Source organism: Podarcis filfolensis, assembly GCF_964270895.1.
Source record: "Podarcis filfolensis genome assembly, chromosome: 15".
NCBI lineage: Eukaryota > Metazoa > Chordata > Lepidosauria > Squamata > Lacertidae > Podarcis > Podarcis filfolensis.
This window is the reverse complement of record NC_139618.1, coordinates 33,110,656-33,133,238: the sequence shown is the minus strand read 5'-3', so window position 1 is coordinate 33,133,238 and position 22,583 is coordinate 33,110,656. Positions and strand designations below refer to the sequence as shown.

At 44.7% G+C, this 22,583-nt stretch overlaps 1 protein-coding gene across 10 annotated transcripts in view; it reads left to right on the top strand.

Moving 5' to 3' along the window:
• Positions 1–468: 468 nt before the first annotated feature.
• ROBO4 (roundabout guidance receptor 4) overlaps positions 469–22,583 on the top strand; it is a 104,713-nt gene continuing 82,598 nt past the window's right edge. For 4 of the 10 annotated variants that reach the window (XM_083588354.1, XM_083588361.1, XM_083588360.1 and 1 more), the window contains exons 1-2: positions 11,181–11,632; positions 19,658–19,981. In XM_083588354.1, coding sequence (XP_083444480.1) covers positions 11,566–11,632; positions 19,658–19,981 — 391 coding nt within the window. In that variant the 5' untranslated portion in view covers positions 11,181–11,565. Of the gene's footprint in view, positions 951–11,145; positions 11,633–19,657; positions 19,982–22,583 lie in introns of those variants that run through there. The other 6 variants (XM_083588356.1, XM_083588355.1, XM_083588358.1 and 3 more) reach the window with 4 other exon arrangements.

Genomic DNA, 22,583 nt, shown 5'->3' with positions numbered 1-22,583 from the left:
GTCAATTTTGTTTGAAAACACTCCTTCCACCCACACCCACACCCCCCCAGACAAAGCACTGAGCCTTCTTTTATGTAGTCAATCTCCCCTCGCCAGGATGGCTGGAACTCAACTTTTCCTTGCCTTCTCCCAAAGGGGGGTGGGAGATAGAAGGCATTTTGCTCGGAGGTTAAAAAAAAAAAAAAGAGAGAGGGAGGGAGGGAGGAAAGGAAGGAAAGAAGGTTGGGGATGGGTTTTTTTAAAAATGAGAAATGTCTGGCCTTCAAGAAGGAAGCCACAAAGAATGTTTCCCTTTTCTTCGTTGATCATTTAATTTAGTTCTTCACAATATTGTGTAAGGGGGAGAAGAGAAAAGTGTGTGTGAGAGATCCCAGCGGAGATGCCCCCCTCCCCGCTTTCTGATGTCACAGATGGTTCAGGAGACCAGCCCGCTCACAGCATGGTGCCTATATGCTTTCCTTCCCCCATTGTTCCCCCAGTTAAAAAAGAAGGGGGGAAATACAAAAGCAGTTGGAAAACATGCTTAATAACTAATTCCAAATAATTTCCCAAACAGAGGGCTCGGGCTAAGCAGAAGGGAGAGCTGTGCAGGCGCAAGCAGAGAGAGAGAGAGAGAGAGAAGGGGAAGGAGGGGGGCACAACCTGCCCCCAAGGCTTCTTGGGCATCTGGACAAGAGTTTCTTTGGATTCCTTGCATGCTACTAGAGGGGACTTTGTTTCCCCCCCTGGAGCCAGCATCTTCCCCCCTTGGTGCCTTCTCCTCTGCAGGATGCTGCCCGAAGTTCTCCTGCTGGGTTTCGCCTTCCTCCCCTGGGTTTGGGGGGCTCAGACATGTCAATGCCGGTGCACCTGCCTGGCGGAACAAGCGAGGAAGGCCCCGCAGGTGCCCAGCAGGCAGACGCGGCAGCTTCGCCACAGCCGCCAGCCTAGGCAGAGGCACAGGCTAAGAGGTAAGAGAACACCCCTCCCCACCTTTCTTTTCGGGGGGAAACAAAGCAAACAAACAAACCACCAAGTTATAGGTTATAGGCCTGTGCTGACTTGCCAGTGGGCATTGTGGCCCACCTGTTTGAGTTCAGCTCTGGGGCTGGCAATCGGCGCCTCCTAGGAAGTGCGCCATGGGGAAATAATGACAGCTGTAGGGTTGCTGCAATAAACGTCAGTCAAAGCCGCGGTCGCTGGGAACGGTGGCGCGGTTGGTGCGCAGGCTATCGCGGCGCCACGGATGTGTACACTTGCGAAAGGAGACCACATGTGCTTTTGTAGCACGCAAGCAGTTTTGTATCGAAACCTGAGGAAGACCAGAATGCAAAGGAAATGCTTTATATGAGAGAGAGCGGCCAAAGATGTCTGGAGGAGGAGAAGGTTGTGTTTTTCTTTTATTATGTCACTCATGGGTGTGTCGTCCCCCCCCATTTCCTGCATCATTTGGGATGGATTGTAAGGCCTTTGGGGGCAGAGACTAAGGAAATAAGATGGGGAAACAGGGAGAGAGATGGGGGGAAGCATGCAAAGGAAGAATGGTGAAATATTGGGGATCCAGCAGAAAGCTCTCCTGTGGAAGAGCTCTTGTTCAGCCCCCTATTAGTTTCCGTGGAGTTTTGTGGAGGAGATTTTCCAAGTGAAATGGTGCCCAGCCCAGTGGGATTTATGCCATGTGATGGGATAGGGATAGATAAATCCTCTGAAATGTTTGTGTTGGCTCCCAGCTCATAAGGGCTTTTGATAGAGTGCTTGGTCATTATGTTTTTTTTTTTTTTGCAGAAAACCCAATATTCTCTTAACTGCTTCTTACCTGCCTGGGCAAAATACCTAATATGAATACTGCTGGCTGTATTTCAACCTTCAGTGCAGTTTTACAAAAGTGTCGTACTATTTTTAAATATGTTTTAGAAATGATTTCTCACAGCCATGGAACGAATAATCTGTGACAGCTGAACATTAATGTAAAGGGTTGTATCATTATAACAGTGTTCAAAATAAAGCTGGACTGGACCTATGTTTTTGGTCTTGGGAAGACTTTTTACAGGGAGGGAGGACCTCGTATTCACTATTCAGTAACACAGAGGTCATGGTTCTGCTCTGAAAGTCAGTGAAGAGACAGTTGCATCTCTCTTTGGACATTGATGCTGAACTCTCAAATGAACTGATTCCTTTTCTTTTTGCCATTGTTTATTCCTATCTTGGAATCCCCTGAAAAGTGTGGGATACATCCCAACTAAGTTTGTTGAACGTAGTTCCCATTGCAATAAATGGACTTATCATAATCCAAGGCTAACTGATTTCAATCAGAACTAAGTTTAGCTAACTTAGTCTGGATCCAATCCTATGATTAGAAGAAATAAATAAATTGCCTGGGTGTTTTAATGCTGCAAATTACACTGAGGCTAAAACAACCCAACTGTAGGCTGATTATGATAAGCAAGATGAAGGGCTGAACTCTTTGTGTGAATGATGATAGTTGTCCACTGCTTAGAGAATCTTTTAATATTATTATTAAGAGGCATGAGTTGGCAAGAGTAAACAGTCAAACACCACCATCTCTGTGCATACTCAATTGCTGCTGTAATACTTTAGTTTCCAAAGGAAATGCATGGAGTGCTTTGTTTATTTCCATTTTATGTTCAGCCTTCTCCCATCCTGAGCCTTCTCCCATCCCAGTCCAGATGTTTTGGACTGCAACTCACATCAGTCCCAGTCACCATGGCCAACACATGCTGGGGGTGAACAAGGGGAGTTGTGCTTCGAAACCTTTAGGGGGGCAACGGGATGGGGAAGGCTGCTTTATTGATTTTATCCCCAGTGGAACGAATTTGTGTAAAAGTTTGGCTCTAGCAGATGTGATAATTGTTAATCGGAGAAGGATGTGTTACAATTGCTGCATGACACGCACCATGTTCTTAGGGTGCACTGAGTGATATTTATGTGCAAAACTTTGAAGACACTTTGAAATCTTGTAATAACAAGTTTATAGCAATATATTAATTAATTAATTTGGTGAAATTATCAATTATATGATGCTTGATAAAATGCATCTTTGTCTGTTATTGCCACTAATATATGCAATTTCATGCACACTACTCTTTTATATGCATTTCTGTACACATTCCTTGGCTAGAAATCTGCATTGCAAAATTCAGAGAAATGCACATTTCGAAGGATGGCTCTGTTTTTGTTTCAGAAAGTGCAAATTAGGTTGGTTTGCTTTTAAATGTGAATCGAGCCATATTTCTACCCCCCCATCCCTAGTCGTCTGAATACAATAATCGGCTTTTGCAAAGTACAGGTTGGAATGGAACCGCCTCAATGGAGTGATCACGTGACTTTCGGGGAAGAAATGTGATTCTCTCACATTTGACTTCTTCTGGAAGGTTGTTGTGTCACGTGTATCGAGGGTCGCAGGCCATCGCAATGCGCCATCGCAATGCGTGCTATGCCCTGTGCCTCATGTAGCACTTTGCTGCTGATACTAGGCCATTGTGCCAGTGTTTGATAACAGAATACAACAAAGGCCAGAGCATTGCTTATAGAGTGCAGGGGCCTTAATTTGCAAGCCTAATACATGGGAAAGAGGCCATTCCTATGCACAAGGGATTGTAGGATTAGCTGCATCTCAGCTTGGCGGAACAAAGTTGGGGTGATTTACAGTGTCTAACCACTTCACAGCTGGCCTGTGTTTCCTAAGAGGGGTCTCATGTTCACACAAGTTTTCTGTATGCATGCACCTTCCAAAGCTACCATAGGCTGAACACACTCTATACCTTCAAAGCACATTCAATGCCGATTCCTCTGCACCAAAGAATTCTGGGCACTGTAGTTTGTTAAGCGTTGCTGGGAATTGTAACTCTGTGAGGGGTAAACTAAAGTGCCCAGAATTCTTTGAGAGGGGAAAACATGATTTGAATGTGCTTTAAAGGTATAGGATGTATGCAAACCTCAAAGAATTATGGGCTAACAAATTAGAGGGCCCAGAATTCTTTCAGGGAAAGAATGTGATTCAAAGGTGTCATGTGTATACAGCCTTACATGGCAGCAGTACATGTCAACATACATCTTTAAACGGCAACTACTACCCCAAAGCAACTGAAAGACTATGAGTGATCATGTGAGTACTAACTGAGGCTTTTAAATTTAAGATGCATGACCAGCTTTCAGTCGGTCACCTCAGTATTTTTGGGCCAGGATGATAATTTTGCAGTTACAGTGGTACCTCGGGTTACATACGCTTTAGGTTACATACGCTTCAGGTTACAGACTCCGCTAACCCAGAAATAGTGTTTCAGGTTAAGAACTTTGCTTCAAGATGAGAACAGAAATCGTGCTCTGGCGGCACGGCAGCAGCGGGAGGCCCCATTAGCTAAAGTGGTGCTTCAGGTTAAGAACAGTTTCAGGTTAAGAATGGACCTCCGGAACGAATTAAGTGCTTAACCCGAGGTACCACTGCATATTAATTGTGGGAATTTGCACAATGCATAGCAAGTATATGCATGCGCTGGGTATGGCTCACACATGCTTCCTATATTTTACTCCCCCTTGCAGCATTTGGGAGCAGGCGGGCCACATTTTTACCAGGTATGTAGACAGGAGGCTTCTTTAGGATATGTTTCCAGGATCATATGAAGGGGCTGCAGTAGTTTCTGGGCTAATTTCAAAGTGCCATCTAATGGATCCCTGGACAAACTGCAGCTTGGAACAGCCTATGTCTCAATAACGGTAACAAAATCCTGCACTGTGCATTTCATTCATTATACCACAGCCATGGTTTCTCCCAAGAATCCCAGGAACAGTATTGATTAAAGGGTGCTGGTAGCGGTTAGGAAATCCCTGCCCCCCCCCAACTACAGTTTTGAGAATGGTTTAACCATCAATCTCTCTTCCCAGAGAACTTTGGGGAATTGGATATTGAGTCACCAATATTGGGTTGTATCCAACATTAGTCCTACTCATAGACTCATTGAAGTTAGTGAAACTAAGCTATGCCTCATTTATAGCATTATCCTGCCACTCTAAACAGCCATGGCATCCCTCAAAGAAAAATGGGAAGTGTAGTTTGTTAAAGTTCCTGAGAGTTGCTAGGAGATCTCGGATCTCCTCCCAGAACTACAAATCCCAGATTTCCCTGGGAAGAGGGATTGTTGTTAAACCACTCTGAGGATTGTAGCTTTGGGAGGAGATTAGGGATCTCCTTGCAACTTTCAGGAACTTTATCAAACTACATTTCCCATGTTTCTTCGAGGGAAGCCATGGATGTTTAGGGTGTTGAGGGTTGCTATGGAACCCCTGTTCCCACCCCAGAGCTACAGTTCTCAGACTGGTTTGACAACAATCCTTCTTTCAAGGGATTTATATGGGATATATATTTTTTTTGGGGGGGGGGAGGGGATGTCTCCCTGTAATGTGGACTCCCTCTTTAATGACTTGGAAGTGCTGCAGTTGAAAGTATAGGTGAACATGCCTCATACAGAGACAGACCCTTGGTCTATTTGGGGATCTCCAGAGGTTTTGGACCATAACTCTCAGCATGCCCAGTTAGTGGCCATGCTGGATGGGGCTGATGCAAGATGTGGCCAACAACATCTGGAGGACAGCAGCTTGGATAAGGCTGGACTACAATTAGCAGAAACTCTCCAGAGTATCAGGCACTTGACCTCCTACCTTAGTTTGCTCTACCTGGAGATGCTAGAGTCCTTCTGCATGCAAAGCACTTATCTCATTGTGCGGAAGGGGGCAGAAGTCATCGTATATCACCAATCAGCATAACATTTGTACAGTACATGCTAATTTATATCTATAGATACACATTTAGAAACAATTACAGTGGTACCTCAGGTTACAGACGCTTCAGGTTACAGATGCTTCAGGTTACAGACTCTGCTAACCCAGAAATAGTACCTCAGGTTAAGAACTTTGCTTCAGGATGAGAACAGAAATCGTGCTCTGGCAGCGTGGTAGCAGCAAGAGGCCCCATTAGCTAAAGTGGTACCTCAGGTTAAGAACAGTTTCAGGTTAAGAATGGACCTCCAGGACGAATTAAGTTCTTAACCCGAGGTACCACTGTACTAACATTCCTCTCAGTCTGTGCCTGTATTAGACCCAGAATTGTTTTTATTATAAGGTTGCTGTTGTTTTTTCCTGATGATGTATTCCTTGTTAAATTGCTTCAGGGTGTTTTGTGGCAAGCAGTTCATAATTTAAATAAATACACAAATAATTCAAGCAGAAATGCCAACCATCTCACCACAGTGGGGAAGATTGCTCTCACAATGCCACCTGCATGCTTGTTTTATCTGCTGCCCAGGTGCTCACTGTTGATGGGCAACATCAAGGTCTATTGTCTCCCTTCTTACGGTCCTTTCTCTTTAAACCAGAATCTGACTCTTCAAATAGAGGACTCTTTGAAAAAGAGGACTAGCCTCTGTAAAACAGGACACATGACCGCCTTAGAGCTGTGGCTGCTCCCCAAACATAACAGGAACCGTTTCTCATGGAAGCTTTGCCTCCGCAGGAGTGGAAAGTGCTAAATCAGGATGAGTAATTCAGATAGGCCTTTTGGGAAGGCCCCAAAATAAACTTAACCTCTTCCATGCTTTTAGGTTCCAAAACAGCACACCTTCTGGAAAAGAGTTATATTAGCTTTCTGGAAACATCAGTGGGTGGCAGGGAAATAAAGCTGTTTAAACTTGATTAGTTAACAGTGATGCAATCCTGCTGAAAACAAGGGAAGCTATATATCGTATTGTTCTGAATACAGGCCATCCCCCAATATATATTTTTTACTGTTGTTATGGTTGTATAAAACCAAATTGTGGCCTATAATCATGCTCTTAAAGGGGCCACCTGCTAGCAGTGGGTGTGGCTATCTCACACTCTCTAAATTGCCCTTCCCACTCACTCATGCACAGTCTTGCATGTGCAAATGCACACAGCCCTTCCTCAGCGGATCAGTGCAAATCAGCTGAGCCGGGGAGCTACCTTCCCCCGTCCATTCATCAAATGATTGATGTGATGAGAGAGGGCGGAATGATTTAAATCCACATCAGGGTGTTGGACTTTGCTCAACCCTGCACTGTGTCCAAAGAGGACCAAGGATGCTCACTGGCTGCAAAACTCCAAGTTTTTATTGGCAGAGGAAATGGAAAATTGAGGGAATGGAATGGTGGGGTCCGGAAAAGTGTGCGGCTAACTCTGTGGAACCTTCAGCAGAAGCACTCTCCACTGCAATTATTATTATTATTAATTTCATACTCTCACCTTAGTCCCACTAACATCAATGAGAAGGACTAGCACGGGATACAACCCAATGATGGCACTCAATATACAATTCCCCTAGTTCCCTGGGAAGAGAGATTGATGGTAAAACCATTCTGGAAACTGGAACTTTCTGATAGGAATAGGTCTTTCCTAAGCACTCTCAGCATCCTTAACAAGCCACTATTCCCAGGATATTGTGTGGATGTATTTATAACAGTTTAAAAGATAAAGGTAAAGGGACCCCTGACCATTAGGTCCAGTCGTGACCGACTCTGGGGTTGCGGCGCTCATCTCGCTTTATTGGCCGAGGGAGCCGGCATACAGCTTCCGGGTCATGTGGCCAGCATGACTAAGCTGCTTCTGGCGAACCAGAGCAGCGCACGGAAACACCGTTTACCTCCTTGCCAGAGCGGTACCTATTTATCTACTTGCACTTTGATGTGCTTTTGAACTGCTAGGTTGGCAGGAGCAGGGACTGAGCAATGGGAGCTCACCCTGTCGCAGGTATTCAAACCGCTGACCTTCTGATCGGCAAGTCCTAGGCTCTGTGGTTTAACCCACAGCGCCACCCGCGTCCCTTATAGCAGTTTAGGCTGTCCCAATAAGTTTATATTATGGAACATTAAAAACAGAACAGGAAATAAGACAACAAAAACCAGATAGGAATTCCTAACACCAGGTCAGCTGACAAAAAACTGCTGTCAGATATCTGAAGGGCTGTTGTGCAGAAGATAGAAGTGATTTGTTCTCGCCATCAGGCAAGAGTATAACCAATGACTGGAAATCGCAGGGAAGAAATGTTTTAACAATCAAAACTCTTTGACAGTGCAGCAGCAGCAGCCTATATTGGAGATGGGATGGTCTCTTCTTCATCAAAAGTATAGGCAATGGCCATTTTGTGTGTGGGTCCCGTTCCTGGCCCCCATGTGTGTCAGTTTGCATTTAAAGGCCAATCTACCTAATTCACACTTTCTGAAACAATACATGAACCGAAAGACAGACATCCCTCAAAATTGTCAGTTCTCCGAATTTTGCAGTGCAGTTTTCCAGCCAAGTAAAGTGTACTAAAAGGGCATATATTGGGGCAAATGGTGCATAGAAATACATATATTAACGGGTGGGGGAACATTTTTAAAAAGCATTATGCTAGGGAAAATACACTTTGCGGAAATTAGGCAAAATGGCATACAAAAATGTTTATTTCAGGAGAAGTTTGTACTGAAATCCTGAGGGCTTTATTATTATTAAAAAGAAAATCACCAACAGATGTTGAAATATGGAGAACTGGACTTCAGATTGGGAAGATGAGAAGCAGAAATTGCCAATTCTACTCATTCCTAGTTGCTGCTCTTCTTTTCAGGGACAGGGTGAATGACCTTGAGCCAAAGAAAAAGCTGCAATAAGATAAGTGCTTGTTATCTGATCACACCTGCCTAGATTTTGTCTTGGCTGCTCCAGATAGTTTCTTTACAAAACAATGCTAAATTAGTAAGGTGTATCCAATTGTGTTGGCTGTCCCTCCCATCGCAAGAGGGAGCACACGTTTTCTGTGATTAATGCAGACTTCCGACCTTTGTCCTCATGCTTTTATGATTCTGGCCTTTTGTGGCTCAATTTGCTTCTCCTTAAACATGTTATTATTATTATTATTTAGGTTTATCATTCATAACACTTCCTGCCACTTGTGTGCAACATCCTGCCATTGTCTGTTCCGAGGGCCTTGGCAAATTCCAGCTGTTTGCAAGATTTTGTATGACAATAAGGTGCACGATCTATGAATAGGGATGAATGATTATTGCATCTACCTCCCCACCTTTCCTCTTTGCAGCTTAATGTGATTAGCTTGGGTTCTCCCCTTCTCCATATTATGTTCACAACAAGTCTATCAGTGACTGCCCAGTGAGCTTCATGGTCAAGTGGGGATTTGAACCCTTGCTCTTCCAGCCCCAAAGCTGACACCCTAACCACCACACCACAGTAACTTTCTTCTGAGGACCACAGAACTAGTTCTACATTCCTAAAGCAGGGTGGGTGGAGCATGGACAAGTGATTCTCAAACAGCAGCCGCATGTGTTAGGCGGTGAACAGCTGTTGGAATTGAAAGGGCGTCTAAAAGCCGTGTGTGTGTGTGTGTGTCCTGTGCCATGAGCAACTGCTGTTGAAAAAAATAAATCTCAAACTCACAGTTGATAAGCCATAACCCAGTGTTCCCCAAACCTGGGTCTCCAGTTGTTTTCGGACTACAGTTCCCATCATCCCTGATCACTGGTCCTGCTAGCTAGAGCTAATGGGAGTTGTAGTCCAAAAACAGCAGGAGACCCAAGTTTAGAAAACATTGCCATAGCTCTTTGGTACAGAGATCCTATCATGGTGATTAGAAATAACACTCAAAAGTTCTGGGGAAATTGGGTGCATACATTGGAAAGTTGCACCACCCATGCTAATAGTGAGCTCATTCTCTGAACACCAATTCTTATGTGAAAAGGAAAAGGACCCCTGGACAGTTAAGTCCAGTCAAACGTGTCTATGGGGTTGCGGCGCCCATTTTGCTTTCAGGTTGAGGGAGCTGGTATTTGTCCACAGACAGCTTTCAGGGTCATGTGGCCAGCAGGACTAAACCACTTCTGGTGCAACGGAACACTATGACAGAAGCCAGAGCTCATGGAAATGCCGTTGACCTCCCCGCCGCAGTGCTACCTATTTATCTACTTGCACTGGTGTGCTTTCAAACTGCTAGGTTGGCAAGAGCTGGGACAGAGCAAAGGGAGCTCACCCTGTCATGGGGATTCGAACCGCTGACCTTCTGATCGGCAAGCCCAAGAGGCTCAGTAGTTTAGACCACAAGGCCACCTGCATCCAAAATAGCCCAAACAGCACCATCAGCAGGCATTGAGAAAACCCATGGTTTCCAGAATTAACCCACAAAAGAACTTTAGATAAAAAGAAAAACACCTAAAAGAGGGGTAAACCGGAAACCAGCCCCATAAGGACTGGGCCTGCTCAGTGGGCATGCAGTGCTGACTCTTGGGGTGAGGGAAGTTCAGAAAGCAGGGACCAGGAATGAGATGAAGTATCCTACATAGGAAGCAGGTTATTCTTCTATGTTAGTATGCAAGGGATTTTCAAATGTGATGAAATTTAATACGTGAAGAGTGAAATGTTGCACAGCAAGCTCAGTTGGTTAGAGCGTGGTGCGGATTATGCCAAGGTTGCAGGTTCGATTCCGGTATGGGACAGCTGCATATTCCTGCATTGCAAGGGGGGTTGGACTAGATGATCCTCAGGGTCACTTCCAACTCTATGAAACTTTGCTACAAATAGTGCACATTTATACTGCTTAAAATGCACCATTCGTTTTTAATTGGAGGGGAATTATATTTTGATACAAAGCTTTCTGAAGTGGCTGAGAAAGTTCTTGCTAAGACAATTAGGGATTCTCACAAGAATCCATCAGAGGAATCCATGGACAATTTGATCAAGCATAGCTGGAATATAAGAGTCTGCTTAAAAACAAGAAAGCGGAATATTCAAAACAAAGCTTTCAAACATCATTTGCATTTTGGGAAGTGGTGTTCATATTTTGTGGACTCCTTAGGATTCTTTCTTATTGTAAAGCAAGAATGTGTGTGTGTGTGGGGGGTGTTTTTTTACCCCTCTGCCAGTTTTTGAAATGTATGTCTTCATAGTTTGGCCAACCCTTTCTTAGATTTTAAAAAAATTATTATTCACTTACAAATTGCATTGCTTGTTGGATAGCTAAATAAAACCCATTGGCTTCACTCCCATTCTGGGAAAAACTTCATATTTTCAGAGCATTGTCTATGCACAAGAAAGGCTGAAGTAGATATAATTGAAGGAAAAGAGGCGGGGAGGGGAGGGGAACTTTTTAAAGACAGAGAGCAATTCCTTGACTTAGGAGCCAGCAGATTCCAGGTCCTACGGGGGGGGGGGGGATAGGAAAGTTGGTGCAAACAGTCCTTTTTCTGGTGTGGGGTCTTCCAACAGCTGTAGTTTTGGCAAGAACTTGGAGGAGAGGAGGCGATGAAATTCACACCCACCCCTTTCCGTATCCTGTGAACAGTCCGGGAAAATACGCACTGATACCAAGAGGGGAGGAAGTGGCTTGATGAAACGTTTGGAGCTGACAATCTTGTTTGTGTCAGCGTCCCTGTGCTTGTGCGTCTTGGAGCAGAGAGACAACAAAAGCCCCCAGTGGAACTGACCGGCAGAAAAGGAGGCAAGTGAGTGCAGGGTCCAGCCGGTCTCCCTGGCTGCCCAGTTCCATCAAGAAGAAGTTTCTGCAACTAGAAGAGCATGGCAGGAGTGGTGAGCCCTGTGCTACAGAAGCTCATAGTTTGGGCAGCGTTTCTGCTGATGCAAGGTGAGTGATCAGGATCCGTCCGGACTAGGGGAAGCTTTTACTTATGCAGTCAAAGGGGTTTAGAATCTAAGGGCAGATCTCTCTCCCCCCCCCAGCCCAATGGAAAGGAGAGAATCTTTGATTAACTTTCTGAGCATACTTGAGAAACTATGTTGAAGGCTGTGGTCCTGCACACACTTATGTGGGAGTAAGGTCTATTGAAGCAAGAAGGCTGTGCTTTTCAGTTCACATATTTCGGATTACCCTGTAAGACTAGCCTGAAGGGGGGGGGGCTCGCTTCCCCAGCGTTCTTCATTGCTGCAACAACCCCCTGAATTTATAGGAGAAGGAACCCCGAATTTCCCAGTAACACGATTCAGCCTCCCAATAAAATATTTGAGGGGGCTGCCCCCTAAGTTGAAGCACACTGCCATTCAACTGGTGTGCATGCACCACATCATGTGATCAATTATGCAGGGTGGGGCTTACCTGGGCCCCCCTCCCGACATTTTTTTCACGTTGGCACCCCGCCGTAACATGTGAGATGTTTTGCAAATGTCATCTGGATCCTGCGTCGTGTTCCTCTCGTTTCCTGTTGTTTTGCAAAACAAAAACAAAAACCAATCATCAAACTGATTGATTAAAAAGAAATCTCTGCATTTTTAAAGCCTGGAATGGAATGCACTGCCAGATCTTAGCTATGTTCACCCACAGTGAAAACTCTGTCATATTTACTTGAGTCAGAAGTCAGTCCCTCTGCGAGTGTTCAGTGGGGTTTGTCCTAGGTTTGTCCTAGGTAAATGTCCAAGTTTCACTGTGTTCAATGGCCCTTACTGCTACGGCTGTGGTTCTAACACACTTTATTATTATTATTTATTATTATTATTATTATTATTATTATTATTATTATTATTATTATTATTATTTTATTTCTACCCCACCCATCTGCCTGGGTTTCCCTAGCCACTCTGGGCGGCTTTCAACAGAAGGTTAAAGACACATTAAAACACAATCATTAAAAACTTCCCTAAACAGGGCTTAACTTGTAATTCTGAAATAAGCCACACTGGACATACTGGAGCTTCTTTCCAAATTTTGAATAAATTTGCTTAAAATTGTAGCGTAGGTAAGGCAAATATAAAGTGAGCCCACTGAATCCTAACTTTCCCCTGAGCACTATTGGCTTAATTTAGGAAATTTGGGTTGCTAGGTTATCCCCCAGGAGCAGTGATAAAAAACACTCGTCTTCCTAACTTTGCCTTCAGAATTCTGTCCCATAAAATGCTTAATATTACTGCACTACTGTTGTGCAAGTAGTTACGACACATCTGGAGCTCCAAACAAAATATTTAATTTGCCATTGGTACACAGTGGGATCTAAGAACACGTGATCTTTTGATCTGGATTTGCTTTGTTTGGCGTTCTGGGATGTTTGGAGACTAAGAATGTAAGGAGGCAGTGATTTCCATCCTGTCCTGAGCCCATCACAATCGACACTGTTTCTTTTCTGCTACAGTTCAGCTTCTGCTATTTTACTATGTGCTGTGGCCAAAACTAATATAATTATGCCAATAATTATGTAATTAACTTCCATGCATTTCAATGGAAGGAAATGTCGAAACAATGCATAAAACAGCACACTTATTGATGTAACATTTGCAGACTAAGAAACCATGATAGCAAATACCTGGGTGGTTTCTTTTCTGACCTTAGATAGACAAGCGAACTATAGCAATTCAAGGTGTTAGGTAAGGTCAGGTTTATAAAATTGATATATTGCTTTCCATTACAAAAATTCCCAAAGCAATTTGCCAAATAAAAATGCAATAGTGAGAATCACATAAGCATGTTGAAAACATAGAATCAGTGGCAGGAGAAAATTTCAGTTCAATTTACATTTAAAGGTGAACCTAATTCACAATTTCTGAAGCAATATTATTATTATTATTATTATTATTATTATTATTATTATTATTTCTGAAGCAATATTATTATTTGTTGAATTTATATACTGCCCTATACCCGCACGTCTCAGGGCTGTTCAAAGAATAAAATCAAAATACAGTGGTACCTCTGGTTATGAACTTAATTCATTCCAGAGGTCCGTTCTTAACCTGAAACTGTTCTTAACCTGAGGTACCACTTTAGCTAATGGGGCCTCCTGCTGCCGCTGTGCCGCCGCCGCACGATTTCTGCTCTCATCCTGAGGTAAAGTTCTTAACCTGAGGTACTACTTCCAGGTTAGCGGAGTCTGTAACCTGAAGTGTTTATAACCCGAGGTGTTTGTAACCCGAGGTACCACTGTATAAAACCACAAAATACACAATCGAAACAAAAACAACCCCCCCAAAAACACATTTCAAAAGGGCATGGGATGTTGACAAACACATCCTTTGAAATTCACACTCCGCCAGATTTTGCAATGCAGCAAACTAATGTGTGGGAAAATGCACATATGCATTAAAATGCAAGTATTCATGAAAATAACATAGAAAAATTAATTATACAGTGAATGCTCGGGTTGTGAACATGATCCGTGTGGGAGGCATATTCACAACCCACAGCACCGCGTCTGTGCATGCGTGGGTTGCAATTTGGTGTTTCTGCGCTTGCGCGAGCGCTGAAACCTAGAAGTCACGCGTTCTGGTACTTCCGGGTTCGGCGTGGTGTGCAACCTGAAAACACGCAACCTGAAGCGTCTGTAACCCGAGGTATGACTATATTAGGAAAATCTGCTTTGCCAGTTGTGTACAGGCAGGGACTATTTTACGTGTGTCCAAATGATGCATGATCGCCGACATGCAGGTCCTTTTGGACTTGAAAGAGGGTAGAATGGGGCAGAATGGGGGTGGGGCAGGGCATAATGGAGCGTAACAGGGCGGGGCACAGAAATATGTCCTTACTGATGCACATGGGATCCAGGAATGGAACCCCCATGCGAAATACTGTATACAGTATTAGGCAAAATTCTATGTAATAAATGAGCGCATTAGCACTCAAATGCTGATGATTTTTCATGAGGACTTAAAAAAATAAATTGCAAAGTGATGTGGAAATGTGGAGAACCAAACTTAGGACTAGAAAAATGAGGAACTGGACAGATTTCCTCATCCCTAACAGATTTTAGTGTCATAAAATGGTCCATCTCCATGAGAACCACCCCATCCAGCTTCAAATGAACACCAAAACAAACATTCAGTTGTTGGCACTACCCAAATGCCTGGGAAAACAAAGACGTCTCTGGCTTCAAAACAATTCCAACATTTGTGGAAAGCCAATTGTGGCAAGCCAATTCCAACATTTGTGGCAAGAGCATCCCGTAGACAGGGCGCTGTTAGAGAAAAGGCCCATTCTCTCGTTTGCACCCTCCAGGCCTTCCTCGAAGGAGGCTTGCACAGCAGGGCCTCAGATGATGATCTCAGGGTCTGGGCAGGTTCATAGGCAGAATGGCAGCCCTTTCGATATAGGGGTCCTGAACTGCGCAGGTCAAAAACAACCATTGCTTTTCTTACTAATTCACATTAGCTTGCTCAGATGATCAGCAATAATAGGAGAGCTGTTTATTTTAGATGCTGCCTGCTCCCTTCTTTGTGTTTATTTCATGGAAATGATGAAATGCTTTCTTTCTTATTTTGAAAAGCTTTGCAGTGTGATGACGGAGCTTTGGTTCTAGAACTCTAAAAGGGAGCAACACTGCCACTTTTACAAAGTTGTTGCTAATGCACATCCCCTTTTGAAGAAAGGCCCTCCAAGCATTCACTCCGGGGGTCAAAACGTGCAGCCACTGTACCAAGTGATGAATACTTCCCATCCCTCTCTTTTCCTCCACCTAGCCCAAATCCTGTTGCCCAGTGCTCTCATTTCCTGCTGCTTGTTGGGATGGTAATACAGAATCTGAATGGGCTAAGATGAAAAAGTGGTGGGGTGGAATGCTTAGATGTTTCTTTAGAAACAAATATTGAAAAGCAGGAAATTCCTGAAATGTTACACACCGGCCCGTCGTCATGCTCGGTGAATGTGGGAAAGATGGGGAATCAGGAAGCTTCAGCGGTAGCACCAGGGGAAAAACATTTTTGCAGGGATACAAAGAAAGGGAAAACGACCTTTCTGGGTGGGTTGAACTTGAGAAAAGTTCATTTACTTCAAATAGCGAAGTTCAGCAACAAAAGACTGGGGGGAGAGGGGGAATTAAAGTATTTTTCTGGGTCTCCGTCTGCACTATGCATTTAAGACAGTATCATAGCACTTTAAGCAATGGTTGGTTCCGCCAAAGAATTTTGGGAATTGTAGTTTGCTAAGGGCACTGAGTGCTGTTAGGAGCAGGGGCTTAGCGCGGGGTGAGGCATAGACCTGGGCATGGATTTTTGAGGGGGTACGAAGCCCCCCTGTGAGGTGCTCCTCTTCGGGTGTTGGAGGAACCGAGGCTCATTGAGAGGAGCAGCAGGCAGTGCTGTCCTAGGGGTGCCGGCTTGGGGGCACCTGGTTGGGCCCGCCAAGTGCCACGTTGTTTGGCCAGACTCCCCCTCCTGGCATGGGCAGGCAGGTGGAGCAGCGCAGCGTCACTCCGGTGGTGTCGGTGGTGAGGGCTGGGGTGCTGTGCCCGGTTCCTTCACCCTACGTGCCTCTGTCCCCCCCCCCCCAGCACACATGCGCCTACCCCAGGAGCTGTGAATTCACGCAATGCCGCTGGTTGGAGATCCCCATTCCCCTCACACAGCTACAATTCCTGGAGTGGTTTAATAGTCAACCTCTCTTCCCAGGGACGTCTGGGAATTGTAACTCTGCGAGGAGAATAGGGGTTGCATGATAATAGTGGCAGAGGTGTCTTGTGCAACACATCTACTTCTACAAAAAAACTGGACTTGGAGGACTTCCGGGAGATGGTGGTGCCAGGTCAAGTCTCCCAAGTGTGTTTTATAAGCTGGTAAAGGTAAAGGGACCCCTGACCATTAGGTCCAATCATGGCCGACTCTGGGGTTGTGGCGCTCATCTCGCTTTACTGGCCGAGGGAGCCGGCGTCCAGCTTCCGGGTCATGTGGCCAGCATGACTAAGCCGCTTCTGGCAAACCAGAGCAGCACACGGAAATGCCCTTTACCTTCCCGCTGGAGCGGTACCTATTTATCTACCGTATTTTTCACTCTATAAGACGCACCGGACCACAAGACGCACCTAGTTTTTGGAGCAGGAAAACAAGAAAAAAAATATTCTGAATCTCAGAAGCCAGAACAGCAAGAGGGATCGCTGCACAGTGAAAGCAGCAATCCCTCTTGCTGTTCTGGCTTCTGGGATAGCTGCGCAGCCTGCATTCGCACCATAAGACGCACACACATTTCCCCTTACTTTTTAGGAGGGAAAAAGTGAGTCTTATAGAGCAAAAAATACGGTACTTGCGCTTTTGACATGCTTTCGAACTGCTAAGTTGGCAGGAGCAGGGACCGAGCAAAGGGAGCTTACCCCGTCCCGGGGATTCGAACTGCCGACCTTCTGATTGGCAAGTCCTAGGCTCTGTGGTTTAACCCACAGCGCCACCCACGTCCCTATAAGCTGGTATCCGACCGTAATAAATTATCTATCTATCTACTGGACTTGGACATTTGCATGAGACAGGTTGCAGAAAGCAGAGATTTTGACTGGGAAATAGGGGGAGGAGAAGGGTTATTGTGTCTCAAAGGGTGCCTAGAGGCCCACTGGTCCATTCTTTGTGGCTGAAGGTCCTTGACTTTCTGCTGCTTCCGAGGGGACAATGTCAGGAAATTCTGCACAGGAAGCTCTGAGGGGATTACTATGTATTGCCTCAGTAACAATGAGTTTGCTTCTCGGAGGCTGTGGATCAGCAGAGTGCCATTCTACAGAAAGCTTAAATCAAGGGCCCGGGCTTTCTCCATCTCTCATTAAATTTTAGAAGTTTGACAGGCTGGGAAAATTGTACCTCACATTAAACAGAGAGGCTAGAAAATGGACTGTGGTTACTAACAGGCACTGAGATAAGGAGACCAAGCGTGCCATACTGTACTTGTCTACCCAGTCTAATGGGATCAATCCCGGGAGTATGTATAGGTTTGCCATCCAAGGGGACCAATTTATGTTGTTGATTCTGACAGTGATGTTATTTAGAGCATCAAAATGTCCAAGGCACATTCATGTTCTCAGCAACCCTCGCAATGCATCATTGTCATTTGATACTTTTGGATGGAAAGCTGATTCTAAGAGAGAGGCAGAGCAATTCAAACTCCCTTATAGGGACGGTGGGGTAAGGATTGGATTAAATGGAAGTGCTGTTCTACTGGTCTCCCACTGACCCACCAGCAGGGCGGCACTAACACCATGCCATTGGCACTGAAATCCTCCTTTGGGTGAGCAGGAAGCAAGGTGGCAAGTCTTTCAACAGCCGGGCCCAGGCTGAAGCCCCTGAAGTGGAACATTCTGAGGCAGTCTGGGATCTGCTGAACCTCAAACTGGTCTTGCTGTCATTGCACAATGCCATTGTGCCCATTGCCTATCCTGTGCACCAGCTTGCAGCTGCCACAGGGATCAGGCTCATTCATCCTTCTGCCATAGCTGGTGCAGTAATCAGGTTGGCCTGAAAATTCAGACTTTTCCCTTGCTTGCCGAAGCAGCAGTAGTAGCTGGAGTAGGGGTGGGGAAGGGAGAAAGGCTTTCTTTCCTTTGTTAGTCCACTTTCACACCCGCCAGTGGAGAAGCAAAGTGGCCAGTAGAGGCACTGACCTCTTGTCATACCGACGTTTGCAGCAGCACCTGCTGGTGGCTGTATGAACTACAGCATGACGACAGCCTTACACAAATATTATGTGTAAAGATTGACAAGGATATCCAGTTCTCCAGTGAGGCTGTGCTCATAATATCCTGCTGTTATCATCCAAATACCCCTGTAGGTTAGGCACACAGTGACTCACCCAACATCCGTACATTTTGTGGCTTAGCAGGGACCTGAAACCAAGTATTCCAGTCTATGTCCAACAATATAGATTCTGCATAGCACTGGCATGAGTAATATCCAAGGCAACACGGTGACCAAGTACAACAATGCAATGTCAATATAAACTCTTTACATAATCTATACAGAACATTGAACAGTATGAAATATATGAAATATGCACTTTCTGCAAAACCAAATAAACAGAAATCTTATAGATCTCTGAAAATCACAAAATATGCACTCTTGATGGATTCTCTTGAAAACATAGAACCAAATAAACATAAGTCTTATAAGTCTCTGAAAGTCGTTGTAGACCATGCAAGTCTCTGAAAGAAGCAATGGGTCAGATTCTTATCTGGTGAAAACAAGTCATAAATCTTTGTTTTATGACGTCCAACGCTGCTGAAGTGGTCCACAAACAGACGTAGTGAACAGTGATTCTGGATAAACCCACTGTTTCATGAAATTCTTCTTCAGCACAGCAGAAGGATACAGCAATGCTTCATAAACCCATCTATATGGTGAATGGAAGTGTATAACACAATTGCTATGGAGCAGTGGTCATAAAGTTATGTAACCACTGTTCACTACATTTGTTTGCGGGCCACTTCGGCAGCGTTGGACGTCATAAAACAAAGACTTTCAGAGACTTATAAGACTTATGTTTATTTGGTTCTATGTTTTCAGGAGAATCCATCAAGAGTGCATATTTTGTGATTTTCAGAGATTTGTAAGATTTCTGTTTATTTGGTTTTGCAGAGAGTGCATATTTCATATATTTCATACTGTTCAATGTTCTGTATAGATTATATAAAGAGTTTATATTGACATCTCATTGTTGTATTTGGTCATCGTGTTGCCTTGCATATTACTGTGTTTGCAACACAGGGGTTTTAATTGCTTAGCACTGGCACAATGCAGGGTGCAAAAATATGGCATAGGTGACTTTGCTACTGGTTTGTTTGGAACTTTTGAGTCAACCCGGTGCTAGGTTACTGTAGGTGGCAAGTAGTCCAGCAAAGGAATGGAAAGACAAAAAGTTGTTTGATGGGGGAGAATGAAGTTAATTTTTTTTCTGTCCCTCCCTCCCTGTTTCTTATTTTCCCAGGTTTGAAGTCTCGTTCAGAGGAGGTTGTACCATATATCATTGATCACCCCTCTGACCTCGTGGTACGCTGGGACCAGGCTGCTACCTTGAACTGCCGTGCGGCTGGGAACCCAACACCCACCATTGAGTGGTATCGCAATGGCGAGTATGTGAAGACAAACAAAGACGATGGTCCCTCCCAACGCACCCTCCTGCCGGGTGGCTCCCTCTTCTTCTTACGCCTCAGTCAGAGGAAGGGGAAATCGGACGAGGGGGTATACAACTGCGTGGCCAGAAACCACCTGGGTGCAGCCGTTAGCAAGAATGCTTCTCTTTATGTGGAAGGTAAGGCATTGGGATCAGCTTAGAGAGTTGCATATCGGGCAAGCCACTTCTATTGCAGCATGATGGGGCTGTCTGGGTGGGACTAGGGACTCACCTACATTAGTCAAAAAACTGTGTGTTAAATGCATTATAAACATGCTACACCAGATGGCACTGTAGAGCAGAAAACTTTTCTATGCAATTTGTGTAAAATTAAATTGTTTTAACCAAGGGGGGGGGCTCTGTGTAAGGTTCCCCCCCCCCTGGTTAAATCAATTTAATTTATGGCTTATGTATAGCATCCCCCACCCCCTGTATAGATCCACCCTTGAGGGACAGCCAAATCTGTCCATTGTAATTTCTCTTGATTTTCTCATTTGTCCAATATTAAGTTCAATTCTCCACATTGTTTGATGGGTGGTGGTGGTGGTGGAATAAAGTCCTTCTGAAAATTTCTTCAGATTTGAGTGCAAATTTCTCCTTGTATGCACATTTTTGTATCTAACTTTGCCAAATAGGCACTTTTGGTTTTTTTGCAAGGCAGCTTCCTACAACATAATTCATTCTTGTATGTTATTTACACTAATAGTATGCATTTCTACCCATGCTTTATCTCAGTAGATGCATTTTTGTACGTGTTACTTGGCTGGAAAACGGCACTGCAAAATTTGGAGAAGTGCACATTTTGAAGCCTGTCTTCGTTTTGTATATTGTTTTGGAAAGCACAAGGCAGGTAGATTTACCTTTAAATGTGAACTAAATCCAATCCCACCCACCCCCGGTGAGATCTTGTTTCTTTGAGCCTATGAACTTTTTCCCTAGAGTATGTCACCGACTGCAGGTGTGCATTATTTGTGAAGACTGTTTAAATGCTTTTACCTTAAGAAACAGGGACGCGGGTGGCGCTGTGGGTTAAACCACAGAGCTTAGGACTTACTGATCAGAAGGTCGGTGGTTTGAATCCTCGCGACGGGGTGAGCTCCCGTTGCTCGGTCCCTCCTCCTGCCAACCTAGCAGTTCGAAAGCACGTCAAAGTGCAAGTAGATAAATAGGTACCTCTCCAGCGGGAAGGTAAACGGCATTTCCGTGTGCTGCTCTGGTTCACCAGAAGCGGCTTAGTCCTGCTGGCCACATGACCCGGAAGCTGTACGCCGGCTCCCTCGGCCAATAAAACGAGATGAGCGCCGCAACCCCAGAGTCGGCCACGACTGGACCTAATGGTCAGGGGTCCCTTTACCTTCACCTTCACCTTTACCTTTAGAAACAGGGCAGACAAAAGAAAGAACTCCACACAGTGCCTAGTTAAACTTGGGATTGGCTCCCACAGGAGGCAATGATGGTGAGCAACTTAAAAGAGGCATCTTGTTGGCCACTGTGAGTATAGGTTGCTCAGCTAGGTGTGCCACTGGCCAGATCTAACAAGTTATTGTTGTGTTATGTTCTTACAAGCAAACCTTTACCTGTGCATGGAGAGCTACCATGTAAGAGAAAAGTCCTCAGGACAAACTTTTCCTCCTGTACTCGCTTTTCACATGCAGGGAGCTTTTAACATGGGAGAACATTCAAATATACACCTCCCACCTACAAACTGAAATGATCAACAGTCCGTGGAGGACTGTTTGTTTGAATTAGTTCTTTGATACCTACCTACCTACCTACCAACCAACCAACCAACCAACCAATCTTTATTGTTGTGATCGGAGATCAGCCACTAAATTATTGCCAAACAGCTAGCAGTGAATGTCCACGTTGTTAAACTCATGCTAATATCAATTTCAGTGCTCCTTGCCTCACATTTTCCTCTCACAGCAGTCGTGAGCCAAGGCCTCAACTGCTCCCATTTTACAGATGAGAAAACTGAGAGAAAAGGGCTGGTTCAATGTCACCCAGTGAATTCAACGCTGTTGATCCCATCCAATTAGTTTAGTGTGCTGAACTAGGATTGGGGATCAGGGGACGACATTTTGCCTCTCGTATTCAGGAAGCAGAGAGTAGTAATGCCATTCATCCATAAATAAATACAATTAAATATATGCATACTGAGAGCAACAATTAAGAAAAGTTCTGCCGTGTGTGTATGTGTGTTTTGTTTTTATAAATACTTTTGACTTTCTAGCTACTCTCATTACTCCTATATTCCATGTTCTGCATCCCCAGGGGTAGTACAGAGATATCAAATGCCCCATCTCAGGCATGCCCCTGGACCACACCATCTTCCGCACCTTTAAGCCCACAACGTCTCTCTTGCAGGATTTCACAGTGCTAATTATTGGCACAATTTAAAACCCTCTTTAATATTCAGGCTGTGAGACCCTCCAATTAACACTTCATTAACGATCAGGCTCCATCCGGCTCTCGTGGCCCAGTGTGAAGGTTCGCAGTGGTGTTTGGCAGCTATAAATATTCATGCAGGCGAAGATGGTTTGGGAGATGCTTCTGTTAGCAACACTAAATTAAGTGCGCCACATGGACTCGCTGTTCAAGCACGTGCTAGCAAATAGTTCCCCTCTTCGGATGTGCATTGGGTCTTTCATTGCCGTGGAGCGATGTGAAACGTGCGCTCCGGCAAGCCAATTCCAGACAGGCTCCCAGTTTTTCCTCTGCTCCCTGCCCCCCAACTGCC